Below are 15,234 nucleotides of genomic sequence, written 5' to 3' on the forward strand. Positions count from 1 at the left end.
ATTGACACACGTGACCACGCCACCACCATTGACACACGTGGTCACGCCACCACCATTGACACACGTGGCCACGCCACCACCATTGACACACGTGGCCACGCCACCACCATTGACACACGTGGCCACGCCACCACCATTGACACACGTGGCCACGCCACCACCATTGACACACGTGGCCACGCCACCACCATTGACACACGTGGCCGGGAATTAAACTTCAGGTCACCAGGTGTTTAGGTTCGTAGTTTCAGGCACTAACGGAATGCATCCGGGTTGTATTCTTAACCAATGTATAATCCACAATACAAGCAATTCCCCTCCTTCCCATAGGGGTCGTCCATAAATGACGTCACGCATCTAGGGGGGGGGGGGTCAGACATTTGTGACGCTGTGTGACGGGGGGGGGGGGGGAGAAATGTGACGTCACATCAAAATGCGCAACTTTAAATAAATATTGACAACACGTTCTAATTAATTAAATAGACTTTTTAATAAATGTTTCTCCTACAACATCAGAGTACAGCGCCACATTAAATACGCACTACAATGACAATAGTTTAAAGCGATTTGAAGCATGTTTTATTTTTTTTGGGGGGGGGGCAAAGCTTTGTGACGTCATATTTGAGAGGGGGTCTGACTTTTTGTGACGCCGTGTGACGATGGGGGGGGGGGTCAAAAATCGTCCAAAATCGCGTGACGTCATTTATGGACGGCCCCTTGGCCCATTGCTGGTACTGGCTCGCCCCGCCTGGTCACATGGCCGCTACGCGAGCGACGATTTGCATGAAGGACGTTACGAAACATCTGTGTGGCGCTGCCACCACTCTTACCTACCCATTCATTCGTCGATACATGTCCACGTAAGATGCTTCGTTGAGCTATCATTCGTGGCCAGATTACTTCTGAAAAGAGCTATATAGTTCAGTGGGCCTTAGCTGGTAATATAAATAAAAGTTATAGTTTTGAATAGGTGCTCGCTAACAACACTTCACCCCGAGTGCTAAAGCTGCAATCTTTGGGCAGATACTGGCTATTTTTTTATCAGGTTAAAACAGGCACAGTTTGCTTTTTAAACGTTGAGTGAATGCTTTCGCCGCTAGTGTTTCTTCACATGAGTCACGGTCACCTGAGCTAGCGGGGAGGGGGGTGGCAATCACGAGTTGTTTGGGCGACAGGTCATGTGGCCAAACCGGAGATGAAGACGTCGTCGAGTAGAACTGGTCTGCAGCATTACGTAGAGATATACAGTCTCTGGTTACTTGAACAAGCTAAGGGGCCGTCCATAAATGACGTCACGCTATTTTGGACGATTTTTGACCCCCCCCCCCCCTCGTCACAAAAAGTCAGACCCCCCTCAAATATGACGTCACAAAGCTCTGCCCCCCCCCCCCAAAAAATAAAACATGCTTCAAATCGCTTTAAACTATTCATTTATCAAAGTCTCTTTAATTAAGTGGAACGTGTTGCCTACATTTATTTAAAGTTGCGCATTTTGATGTGACGTCACATTTCAGGTGCGTGACGTCATTTATGGACGGCCCCTAACCCTCCTTACGACTTGGTGCCGTGTGGTTGTGCTACGTTCACCAAGAGGGCTCAGAGCCGTCCCGAAGGAACGGCGATTCGACCTCACGGTGTCAGATGCAAGACTTCCAGTTTAGTTTGAAGGCATCGGGGGCGGGGGGGGGCACGTGTTGTGGGATTTACCCCGGGTTCCGCAGCCAACGTATGGACGGCCCTGCCAATACTGCGCCGACAAGTAAAATAAACCTTTATAGCAGAAAATGCGGTACGTCCAAGAGTCGTATAGTTGTTTATGCTGGTTCCTTACGCAGGTGAGAGTTCATTGATTTACAGACTCGTTTTGTCAAAGTTTTCAAGGTTACAGAGCAGAATGGTATTTTTACAACTGAGGCCAATTTGAACACCCAAGTCAATTAGAAGGTTGCGAGTTACAACTACTCGGCTGAGGGTTAACTCAGCCAATAATTTCTGCAGGGTCGATAAAATTGATGCACATTTTTTTTTATTACACGCTTTTATTTAACTCTGTTGTCGCATCCTCAAATCTTGTAACTAATTTTTAACCCACTTCCCAATGTGTTATCGACTGCAAACTTGGTATACTTATGTCATACGGATGACAATACTATATTGTATCATAAAAAATATATTTTTAAACAATTTTTTTACATGTTATGTTTCGGCTCGGGTCTAATTGTCCACGCTCAACTGACGTTGGTTGTAAATCACCACGCTTACGTTGTGGCAAGCCTCGGGGCCACTTCCTGGAGTTCTGCCATTACTCGTACGGTACTGAATGTAATTAAAGCATGTTCATTAAAGCATGTTTTTAAAAAAGTAATTTGAAATATTGATTTTCGTAATCGGTTGGCTCAAGGCGGCTAACAGGATGAGTGCTTTCTATTTGAACAGGAAACTTTCCATTTTTTGTTAAAATTATTCGTTTATCAGTGGCGTCACTCGGGGGGTGCGGACCGCCCCGGGTGACACCATCAGAGGGGGTGACACCAAAATTAGTCTATACAACTTGTGCAGTGTTTCAGAAGAAATGTATTTTTTTTTATAAAAAAAAATATCCCTGTAGTTATAACAAGAACATGTTTCGTAAGCCCAGCTTACATGTACTGTATCAATATACCTACAAGGCTAAATCCCTGTGCGAATTTACTTTTCGAACCTTCGAATGCGCCCCGGTCAGAGCCGTCATTATTACCCAATTACAATGATGCTTCGAATCACGTGGTTTCATCTGCACGTGCTTCAAGCAGCTGTTGCTGCTCGTGTTTTTAGTCGCTGGTTTTGTCAAATTTTCTGGTGTTTAAGCTGCAATATTGTGGTAATTAGTATTTGTGAATTTATATCAATAACTTTTTTGAGAATGAAGTAGTAATTAAATGAAATATTGTAATTTAAAGGTGTAATTTAAATGTTGCTAGTTGTTTATGTCACTACTATTGCCATTACATTCAGTGATATACGGGAATTACGATTTACCAGTAACATTAGTACAAAACACATTACTAAGGATTCTGTATGGTCTGGTACGGGCGGTGGTCCATGAGGGGTGACACCATGAGTTACCGCACTGGGTGACACCAACCCTAGTGACAGTACTGTCGTTTATAAAACTAAAATAATAACCAGATGTACAACAGCAACATTACTAAAGCAAAACCGCACACGTAAGAAAAATACATTTTTATTTTAGGCTACATCTTACGAAATAAATGCCACAATGTGGCTACTGCACTCAAATAACCAATCACTTGCTGAGAAATAAACACGTGCTCCCTATATGTGCAGTATAGCCAAGCCGTGGTGGCAATACTGCACGTGGCTGCCTGCAATCCAGCACTATGGAGGCAATGCCGGTTGATGGATCACCGTACAAATGCAGCTAAACTCCTTTTCTGTAAGTGTCGAGTAGTTATACCTTGGCTTTCCAGAAGGCGGTACAGACAAAATGTGGACTCCACCTGTTCGGTCTGTACAGGAGAAAATTTCCCTCTCGCATATTTTGGTTTTCTCGAGGTGCTCCGGTTTCCTCCCATATCTTAGCACTAATTAAATGGCCGATAACGCCTGAATCTGTCGACTGCTGAGCTTGGACAACTGTTGGTGCCGGCTCAGCGTGTGGCTGGCCTTCCATTCTGCGGCACGTTACAAGTTGAAATTATTACTCGTCATAACGTTTTAGATTAAAAAAAACATCTGAACTGGCACACACAACATTTAGTGGCAGATGTTGCAATAACACACTGCCTCAAAAGCATTAACTTCCGTCTCTGAATAAACACCATCACAGTATTTTATGGACAGCGTTATGCTACATAGTATGCGTACAGCCCTTTGTATTCACCCACTGCTGAGTGCAGGTTGTTAGCGGGGATTGTTTTACCACCGCAGAGATGAGAACGATAAAATCGTCTCGAGATGGCGACCACTTTTGGCATGTCTTCATCCAGCAGTTGAAAGACTACAGCTGGTGGCGATATCTCTTCTTTGCCGGAGTGCGTTGCGACGTCCGGAAACGCCGGCGGCGCTAGTCCTCCCGCTCGCCCTCCGCGGGCGCCACGACACTCAGGCACCGGTCGGCGAACTCGACGAAGAGCGGCTCCTGCATGGCGAGGCGCATCGCCGTCGCCTTGTCCTGCGCACCGTCGACCTCCGTCAGAAGCGAGCGCAGGTGGGGGTTGTCCAGCAGCGCCCTCAGGGCGGCGCTCTCGTCTGCAGCGCACGCAAGTTTCACGCAATGCCGACCGGTGACGTCGTCGTTGTCCCCATGCACCGCTCTGCCCGGCCAACGTACCGCCGCACAGAGATCTCGGCGAGTTGTGGCTAACGTCAGTGACGAGTGACGTCCCTGCTAGATCTCGCATCACTTTTACCAACCTCAACTGCCCAGTGTGGTGAAGGATGGCCAAATAATCCCCAAAACTGGTCAAACACAGGGAGGCTTTTGTCCAGTAGCGGACTGACACTGTTGAGTATTACTACAGTAGATTATTGATTATCCGACGGCTTCGGGAAGAAGGGGGTGCCAAATTTTCTAAAACTCTGGATAATCACATCATTATTCAAAATATATTTTTGCACATCCTTGCATTACATGTTTTTAAGCGCTGTGTATAGGTTTTTTTCGTGTTTTAAATTTGTTTGCGATATGAAATTGGCATAAACATACTAATAAGACAAAAAAAATACCCTACTGTAAAAAGGTGCTGAATTTTCTGTAACGTACTTACCACTTCAATCTCGAATACTTTGCATGGGCTGAGGTGCTACGCTCTTGTTTGTGTTTGATGATCGCCGGACTGATACAAACGCCGAATTACATTGCACCAGATCGCACTGTATATTGTTTTTATTATTGTAGTTATTTGTCATAAAAAATGTATATATGTGCAGTATTTTCATTGTTTAAGTTGTATGTAGTGTATAATATACTATGGTATTTCACAGTAAAATCAAACATAGCTACTTTTTTTGCCACGCACATGGTGTTGATCGCTGGACTGGTACAGCTTGTGGAGTGGTTTTGCCGGATCGGCCTGAGACCACCAGATAATGTTGGAAGGCGAATAATCGATGATTAACTGTATGTCAGTAAAAGACACGGTCATTTTCAATGGGGTCATAGGTGGAACCGGCAGTTTCAGCTGATGCACCAACGACTCACCGAGTAGACACAATCTGGTTGGGGGCACTTGGTCAGAATCTTCATCTGCATAATCATAAGTATTGTTGTCCACTGCTGCTGGCAAAATAGCAACAATGTCAAACGTGATCAGCTATGACGCAATGTCAAATCAACAAAACAAGACAAGCAAGGTTGTTTTCGAGCCAGCGTGAATCGCGGATGGTTTATAACTTCATGCTTTCCAAAGCAACCGCCTGAACCCTGCACAAGACCGCAGTTTGACTCAAGTTGGGGCCTCACAGATGAGCACTTAAAATAGGCGTGCTGCTAAAATAAGGGTAGAAATCGCACGTTAAAACATCCTTCATTTAGTGTGTGATAACTGATCGCGAACGACATGTGCCAAGACAGATCGGGAGTCAAGGGGGAATTTACATAAGAGCTCCAGGATATTGGGAACAGTTGGTGGAAAGAGCAGCTTGTGGGGGTTATTTGACCATGCTTCACCACGCTTGTCACTGTAGGTTGGTGAAAACGCAGAGCAAAGTTATTGTAGCATAGAAAAGCACGATTGATGTTTGCTGCACTGCTCTCTGTCGAGAGCCTACAATTCCTGTTTCGTGTTTTATGCAAGGTGGTTGTCCATCCAAGCACTCTCTAGGTCACTGATGGGCAACCTAAACTAGTGGGGCCACATGAGCAGCCCTCTTTCTCCTCAGCAGGCCACAAGCTTGACATCGTGCTTGTGCACTAATCATGACCCCACGCACCACCCTAGACACACTTAGACCAGGCCACCACGAGGAGGGGCTCCACGGCACACAGGTGGCCAACCACTGATGTAGGCTCAATACCGCTTAGTTTCCGAGATGTGACACGGTCAGGTGCATTCTGGGTGATGTGGTCCAAGACAAACATGTTGCGATCATTCAAATGGTGAATGCATAAATCAGGTGTGTCTGTGGGTGTGCGTGTTGTTGTTGTATACCACACACCCTTGTCGTGCCTTCTGTCAAGAGGGCTCCCAGTGGAAGTGGCGGCAGCGGTGTTGGGCTTTGGAATGCAGTTGCTGCTCCCTAACGAGACAGCAGGGAACATGATGGGACCTTTCTTGCCAGTATCAAAATATAATAATTGTTTATACCCTTTCTGGCAATAAAACAGGTGTTAAGATGTTAAAACACCAAACAGAAACCTTTTGCAAGGAATCATGTCTGCATTAACCACACTTGTGGTGAACATGCAAACAAAATCATGCTATAGTATTATATGCATTGTCTTTGAAACTGATTGGTCCACACCAGAGACAACAGTGTTAAACCAGAGAACGCCAAAAGGCGACCAGCACAAAGACAATGCAGGGGCATTATAGCTTGGGGTGAGCATCTACATCATGGGATCTTGCCGGTATCAAAATATAAGAATTGGCTTTACCCTTTCTGGCAATATATTACCAGAACATTCTTTTGTTTGCATGTTCACCACAGGTATGTGTGGTTAATGCAGACATGATTCTTTCCAAAGGTTTCTGTTTGCTGTTTTAACATCTTAACACCTTCATTTAAAGCTTTCGTGACTACAGGAATTCATATTCTTTGGGTCTTTCGGTAAAGTAATGTAGATAGGTTGAAAGAAAATAACAAAAAACGATCTACGTGACTTTACCGAAAGACCCAAAGAATACCTTAACACCTGTTTTGACAGAAAGGGTAAAACCTATTCTTATACAGCAGGGGACGTTTGTCAAAACAGTCGCGCACACCTCTGCTGCTGCCACATTTACACAGTGGCAAATCATTAATGTAGTAATTTAATTTGTTTTTTTGTGTGATCCACAGCTGGCAATGCATCTTGTTTGTTAAACAGCTACCAGCTAACATGTCTGTTATAATTATTACTCACGCTTGTTTACAGTTAAGCATCACAGGGTCTCAAGACTGTCAGGTTTCCCAGTAGGTGGCAATGTTGCACGTGTAAACACACCAAGAAAATGAAAAGTAATTTTAACTGCATGTATATTTAAAACCACAGAACTAAATAATTAATATTCACAAATAATTAATATTGTCTATCCACTGCTGGATGATGACCTCCACATGATGTGGCAGTTGTTGGTTTTGAATGACCATACTTTACCACCACGCTGGTCAGTGTGGGATGAAGGGGAGGCCCATGTTAGGCATGGCTGGTAACCAAACTCCGATGGGATGGGTTTCAGTGCTGCGTTGCGAACAATATTCAGGCTGGAGATTTTTGGTTTAATTGAATTGGCTGCTATACTTTTGGGTAGCTTTTCCGACATTCCGAATTTTGGCTTGACCCGAGTCCAGCCTGCACGTACTGCTGTGGCTTGTTTTAAATGCATATCTAATGGGTGTTTCTACCTCTGTGTGTCGCTACGGGTTTACTATATGACCCATATAATTGGGGTTCCATGGCCCAAATAGCACTGTGGGCTGTCTTTAATTTCCCCCATTTTCTTATCGCCTGTGCGCATGGACCGTGGTGAGCACGTGCTTGCACTGCAGTCGAACGGCGGTGTGCGTTGTGTTACCTTTGTGAACTTTATAGCACTCCACCGAACAGCTGCGGACAGAGAGGTTCAAGTTGAAAGCTCATACAGCTATTCGCCACGTCAACACGGTGCTTGTGCCAGGCTAGGTCCACGCACCCGCCCTATAGCCTTTAACAGGCTGCTGCTGATGATGATGAAAGTGCTGTTGGCGAGCACCTATCTATGAAGGCCGGCACGGCACACCGACAACGGTAACGATGGTGTTGCCATAACTCCACGCAAGGCCGCATTGGTATCCACAATGCTGTTTACGCACCGTACCAGGCACACTCGTTTAATACTAAGTCGACCAAGTGGGAGACCCAGCGAGCGACAAATAGTTGCCACTGGGAACCGAACTCGGGTTGCCGGGTTTCGCAGCGCAGTTCAGCGCTAACCACCGCGCCACCAATCCCCACTCACGTACAGTAACTACCCGGGCCACGTACAGTGTGGTCCAAATATCTTGTGACACGACCCCCCCCAATTAATTGACCCTGAACATTGTTTTCCCTTTGCGTATTAATTTCTGTTGTCGCACCTCCACTGGTATCCAAAAACATTAAGTTTTAGAGAATGAAATAGGGGTATAGGAGGGGTCACAAGACATCTGGGACGACAACTGCACAACACGTGCTACGGTGTATCGGCAGGGCGCGCTGTGTTTCGTCACCGTGTGGTTATTATTATTAAACATTGAATACACGTGGCACGTAGTGCGACGGTGTAGCGCACGTACTATGGGCTTTCGCACGCGGGACACTTGTACTTGCGAGGAGAGAGCGCGCACACGGCGCACAACGCCGCCCTCTTCGTCGCTTCCATCGCTCGTTCCTCGCCGCCACCCAACAGCAGCAGCCAATCGCAGTCGAGCGTCTATGTCACGTGACCGAAGCGCGACCAATCGCGCGCGAGGAAAACGCGGCCTCGCGCTGTAGTCCGCGCGGCCATCTTGGGTAGGGGGAGGACGTCCCGCGTCACGTGACGGGCCGAGGACGCTCCCGCTGTTTATTTTACAAATATAATTATTACGATTAGCAACATATAATTTATGTTTCCCGCGTTTATATGCACGATATAATATATGCATCAGAAACACGGGCATATGTTTTGTTTAAACATTGTATTCCATACCTGTCAACACATGCGGGTTAGTTTAACACGGAGGCTTTCGCGACCAATATAACACAAATCTTGACTTAAAGCTTTCGTGACTACAGGAAGGCACATTCTTTTATTATTTTTCTATCTACGTGGCTTTACCGAAAGACCCATAGAATATCTATAAGGGGCCGTCCATAAATGACGTCACGCACCTAGGGGGGGGGGGGTCAGACATTTGTGACGATGTGTGACGAGGGGGGGGGGGGGAGAAATATGACGTCACATCAAAATGCGCAACTTTAAATAAATATAGACAACACGCTCTACTTATGATAATTGTTTTTTTTTTACCCTTCTATCTGGCAACAAAACTGACACCTTTTTTTTACAAGGAGTCATGTTTACATAGACCACAATACCTGCAGTCGAAATGCAAACAAAAAACATAACTCTGATAATGTATGCACTGTCCTTGAAGTTGATTGGTCCACACCCGAGAAAGCTTTCCTTAGAGCCTAGTCTCACATGGGTTGGACCAGATGACGCCAAAAGGCGCACAACTCAAAGACTTTTTAATAAATGTTTTCTCCTACAACATCAGAGTGCAGCGCCACATTAAATACGCTCTACAAAATTTGAAAAAAACTATTTCTTGATGTGGATTTCACACCTGATGATGATTGCTTGTGTTGCAGTCGAAACGTTGTGAGAATTTTATTGTTTTATATTTTTATAATTTCCCTTCTACGTGACTTTACCGAAAGAACCAATAATATGAATCCCTGCAGTCACGAAAGCTTTAAGTCAAAACCAACCTAGTAAACTTAGAAATATAATGCAATACAACACAAAGAGTCGGCTAACATAACAGTCAACACCCTACCTGGTTGATTACGCAATGTAACCCAAAAAAAACTGTATTATGGACCATACATGGTTTACCCCGTATTCTTGTACAGGGAAATAGTTTGTAGGTCCATACTGCATACAGCCGTTTCAATAGTAGTGTAGTAAGTATATATGGAGGCTTGACGACAGGATCGGAGGCACACTTATTTATTACACCAACACAATTATTACAGGTCACTTGGCTACAGGGATTCTCGACAGCTAACCCCTCTAACCTATACCAATTCCACCACTACGGGACTAGGGGAGGCTATCTGTCCCAGCTTGGTTAAGCTGGGATCCCGGCTCCCTGAGTCACCAGACCAGCTTCGTCTGGGCTCTCGGGGCCACGCCACCGGCTTGCCCTGGTCGGCCCTTATAAGGACAGCGAGCCAGGGGAGCTCTGGGGCCTACACTAGCTGGTCTTCCGTCTTCTCTGGTTAAAGCTGAGTCCCGACCTCGAGCCCTCGAGCTCATCACCTTTTATAGGACTCGCCCCCGAGGGGGGGGGGCCCGTGGGGGATACACATGCGGACGTCGGTGCGAGCGCCACCCTTGTGTACGGCCGTAACCCCGCCCCTTGTGTTTGTTGGCCATCCGTGGCCATGCATAATCACACCTCAACATTCGTAGCCATGCGCAATTACACCTCTACATCACCCCCCCCTGTACAGCTCGCAGCCGTCCCTGGCTGCAAAAAAAATCAGAATAAAGGTGCATCCCTCACGAAAACCCCGTGTGTGTGCCTCGCGTAATTTTTAACAAGAACAAGAGAACCTTAACAAGAACAACAACAGGAAGAGAGAGAAAAAAAAATAACCCGACGCACCCCCCCCGAATAAATACCCCAAAACCAACATATATACACACACTCCGGACGCCACCCCTCCCATTGTCCGCAAAGCCCCCCAACGGCCGACCTCACAATAGTCTGCGCGTTTTGGCGCGCGTTCTCGCGGCGGGCCCGTCACAAGGGCCCGTCCTGGCACGCTCAGTGACGGTTGTTGACGGTCCGGGTGCAAGAGAGTCAGGCGTCGCTGCCGAGTGACCCCCGACCCCTCCGGGAGGGGTTGGTGGGTGTGGACCCGTCACTCCTGTTGCGCCTGGGGACGGAACAGTTGATGTCGGGTTAGGCGAGTGCAGCGACGTCGGGGAGTCGGCGGAACCCTCACACGTTTGGCCATGCGTGTGTGTGTGTGAACCACGGGGCGGCGCGATGAATGGTTTCAACCTTGAGGGGTGCACATACCACCGGCGCCTCCCCCATTTGACGCGAACACATTGCGGCCGCAAGACCTGTACGACCTCCACTGGCCCCCGCCACGGCCGTACCAATTTTGACGAGGTTGCCAGCGGCACCTGGGGACAGTGCAACCACGCCCTGTCCCCTGGTTTCCATTTGACCACCTGCACCCGCCCCAACCGAAGCCTCTCGTTCGCCTTCTGGCGGAGTTCAGAATTTTGCACGGCCGCTTCCCGCGCCTCAGACAATTGAGCGATGTTAAATTTAACGTGTTCGGACAAATTAGACTTCGCCTGGAGCGCCGAGAGCTTCAGCTGGGTCGCCACAGGGGGGTTAACTTCGCGCCCATACATTAAAAAGAAAGGGGAAAATCCGGTGGCCGCATGGGGAGCCATTCTGTAGGCCTGCAACACACCGGCTATGCGGAGGTCCCAATCCGTCTGGGATACCGACACCTGCTGGGACAGCATGGACGTGATGGTCCGATGCAGCCGTTCCACCATCCCGTCAGTTTGTGGGTGATACGGAGAGGTCCGAACCTTCTCCGTACCCAAGAGGTCGCACACCTCACGTAGGAGTTTACCAGAAAAATTCCTACCCTGGTCAGTAAGCAGCCATTCCGGAGCACCCTTGTCGAGGACATAGCCCTGGACAAAGGCCTCCGCGATGGCTGCTGCCGACTGGTTCGCCAGGGGCCAGGCCATAGGCCATCTCGTGAAGTATTCAACCCCCGTTAGTAAATACCTATTGCCCCTGGGTGTAGCGGGAAATGGGCCAAGTATGTCCAGAGCGACGAGCTCGTTAACCCGGGAAACTTTTATGGACTGCAGCGGAGGGTTGGACCCCCTAGCAGGTGGCTTCCTCTGCGCGCATTGCGTGCATGACCCCAGGAGATCCCCCACGTCCTTTTCCATGCCCGGCCAGAAGAAATCTAGCTGGAGCGTGGCAAAGGTCTTGTGAACCCCCAAGTGCAGAAGCCGCTCATGAACAGCCCCATACCACCTTACCCCTTAAAGCAGCAGGCACCACGAGCCGCTGGCGCCGGGTTTTACCATCCCAGTGCATTAAAAGTCCCTGGAACAACCCCCACGAGTCAACGTTTTCCACCCCCTGGCCAACCCCCCCGGCGCGACGGCGCAGAGCGAGGAGGGAGGTGTCCTCCATTTGGAGGCGACCCCATTCCGCGACCGACAACCCCAGCAACGAATCCCTCCCTTCTTGCTCGATAGGACCCGAAACCGAAGGCGCATCGGCAGCGGCCACGAGGACCGAATCGGTGGTGACGTTCGGAGACCTACAACGCCCCGAACCCAAGAGGCACGCGCACTCCGAAGTGGGTGGCAATCGCGACAGGGCGTCAGCGTTCGTGTGGCGGAGACCCTTACGATATGTGGTGACAAAGTCATAGTCTTGGAGAATCTCCAACCATCGAGACAACTGGCCCGATGGTTGTTGAACCCGCAGGGCGTATTGTAGGGCCGCATGATCTGTACGGACGGTGAACCGCCGACCGTACAGATACGGGCGGTACTGCTGAATGAAATAAACAATCGCCAATAATTCCCGACGGGTAACGCAGTACCGCTGTTCGGCTGGAGACAGTACCCGACTACCGTAAGCCACCACATGCTCTACGCCCCCAATGAGCTGGGACAGCACGCCCCCGATGCCCGTGTTACTTGCGTCTGTATCGAGCAAGAAGGGTTGTGAAAAATCCGGGTAATTCAACGGCGGAGCCCCCACCAAAGCATTCCGGAGGGCGCGAAAAGAAGCCTCCTCCTCCGGCCCCCAATGAAACCTGACTCCCTTGGACGTCAAGGCATGCAATGGTTTCGCAATCGTAGCGAAGTCAGCCACAAATCGCCGATAATACGACGCGAACCCAATGAAACTCCTGACCTCTCCCACAGAGGTGGGAGTCGGCCAGGAGCTGACGCATTCCGTTTTGGCGGAATCAGTGGATATCCCCGAGCGCCCAACAATGTGACCCAAATATCGCACCGATTCGCGGAGTAAATGGCACTTCTGTGGTTTAAATTTCAAATTGGCAGCCCGCATTTTGAGAAAAACAGCACGCAACCTCTGGAGGTGTTCCTCGAAGGATTTGCTAAAGACGATGACATCGTCTAAGTAAATCAAACACGAATCCCATTGCAAACCTGCCAAGACCAATTCCATTAACCGCTGAAAAGTTGCCGGCGCAGAATGTAAACCCATCGGCAAGCGGTTAAATTGGAAGAGACCTTGCGGTGTACGAAAAGCAGTCTTAGGTTTCGATTCGTCATCCAGAGGAAGCTGCCAGAATCCTGATAGCAAATCGAGGGTGGAAAAGAATCGCGCACCGGCCAAGGCGTCGAGCGACTCATCCATCCGAGGAAGCGGGTACGCATCTGCCACAGAGATTTTGTTGAGACGCCGAAAGTCGACACAAAATCTCAGTGAGCCGTCATGTTTTTTCACCAAAACGATCGGCGCGCCCCACGGGCTGTTGGAAGGGGAAATGATATCAGCGGCTAGCATGTCATCAACAGCCGATTTGACATGATCCTTTTCGGCGGGACTCAACCGAAAGGGATTTTGGCGGATTGGCGCGCTGTCACCCGTGTCAATATGGTGTCGCAGCAATTTAGTACAACCAATATCAAATTTGTGTTGACTAAAAACGTCAGCAAATTCGCTCACAGAGAACTCGCAGCTGCGCGCGCTGCGAGTCGGACAGGTCCACTGAACCCGCGCAAAGCGCATCCAGCCATCCGTCATCACAGTCCGAATGCGGTCGCGACGGAGGATCGGTGGATACCTGACCCACGAGTGGTTCCTCATAGGGTACCGGCGTTGCGTGTGCAAGCACGGTCCCTTGAGGAACCACGGCCGTTCGCGATCCCACATTAAGGACTGCAATGAAGGGGTCCCCATCCCCTCTCACCATGGTCTGAGCCGCGAGCAAATCGGGTCCATTTACCCCGGCCCGAGATGGTCCCAACAAGACCCCCCGATCCGCAACCCCTTCATTAAACGGCCGACGCAACCTAAGAGGGACGAGCATCTGAGCCCCCGGAGGTACGCGCACAGTTTTTGTCACGAGCGCCTGCACGGTGGCAAACGCCCGGCGCTCCGTGGTGGGGGAAGACAAAAATGTAACGCGTCGGCCCGATGGGAGCTCAATGCACCCCTGGTCAATCAGGATACGGATGGGCATTTTGGCCAAGAAATCCGTCCCCAACAGGCACGGAACCGCGAGTGAGGAGGAAACCAAAACAGGCCCGGATAATTTAATGTCTCCAATGCAGATAGTGGCGCGGATTTGCCCAATAATGCCCAGCGAGCCCCCGTTAGCAGCATAGCATGGTACGTCAACAGGGAGCAAGGGACGACTTTGAACGGGAAGGATGTTATAAATCAAATCAGATATAATGGTCGCCGATGCCCCTGTGTCAATTAAAATCCGCACCTCTACCCCATCAATATGACCGACCACAACCGATGATCCCGCCGACGCAGCAACGACACGATGGGCGAGCTCCGACCACTGACCCGGTTGGAGCGCTCGCCGCATTATAGAACAACCGCGTGCGACGGACGGGGAATTTGGAGCCCTGTTTGGTTGAGCGCGTGAGTGTGTGTCGGATGTGTGCGTGCGCCAAACGTGTGAGGTGCCGCGACTCGCCGTATTTCTCTGCTGGAGCTTGGGAGGAGACGGCGTGGCGTCCTGACGAGGTGTCGCCCCGCGCTGACGGGGAGCCCGGCATCCTGACGCAACGTGGCCTTGCAGGCCACAGTTGTAGCAGCGTGTGAGCGCCCCCGATGTCCTGGGCTGCTCCTGGCGGCTCGGTCCATTCCGAGCCTGTGGTGCCGCCGCTCTCCATTCCCCTCGCCGCTCCACCCCGCAGACCTCCTCCGATGGGAGGGCGGTAGCCGCCATGGCATGGCTGGCCACCCCCTTTGCCGCCTTTCGACGCAGGGACCGCAAGCCCCCGTGGATGTGGCGCGCGACCAGCAGGGACGACATCTCCGCGTCGTCCTGAGCCAGGACGTTGACGTCCAGCTCGTCAGCGAGTAGCAGCAGCTTCTCAGCCACCATGGCATCCACTCCTTCCTCGTCCATCCTTGGGAAAGCAGCCTTCGCCAGAGCCAGGAGGGCCATCCGGAAGGCCAGGGGTGACTCGTTGGCGCCCCGACTCCGATCGTGGAACAGCTGCCTGCAGTCCGAAGGCGGCCCATAGACGGCTGACAGCAGCTGCAACGCCAGGTGTAGAGTGGCGCGCTTTTCCCTCGGCGCCG

General features: G+C 49.8%; 1 protein-coding gene across 2 annotated transcripts; it reads right to left on the reverse strand.

Moving 5' to 3' along the window:
* Positions 1-3,207: 3,207 nt before the first annotated feature.
* ZNHIT3 (zinc finger HIT-type containing 3) lies at positions 3,208-8,571 on the reverse strand. Of its 2 annotated transcripts, XM_061561711.1 has the most exons (5): positions 8,458-8,571; positions 7,719-7,750; positions 6,160-6,240; positions 5,204-5,278; positions 3,208-4,251 (listed from the first exon to the last, which is right to left on the reverse strand). In XM_061561711.1, the coding sequence occupies exons 1-5, from the start codon at positions 8,541-8,543 to the stop codon at positions 4,067-4,069; spliced, it is 459 nt and encodes a 152-aa protein (XP_061417695.1). In that variant the 5' UTR covers positions 8,544-8,571; the 3' UTR covers positions 3,208-4,066. The 2 variants fall into 2 exon arrangements, with proteins under 2 accessions (XP_061417695.1, XP_061417696.1); XM_061561712.1 differs by lacking the exon at positions 5,204-5,278.
* Positions 8,572-15,234: the final 6,663 nt, after the last annotated feature.

The sequence above is a fragment of the Lethenteron reissneri genome, chromosome 28 (genome assembly GCF_015708825.2).
Source record: "Lethenteron reissneri isolate LAM-NWPU_2019-01 chromosome 28, ASM1570882v1, whole genome shotgun sequence".
NCBI lineage: Eukaryota > Metazoa > Chordata > Hyperoartia > Petromyzontiformes > Petromyzontidae > Lethenteron > Lethenteron reissneri.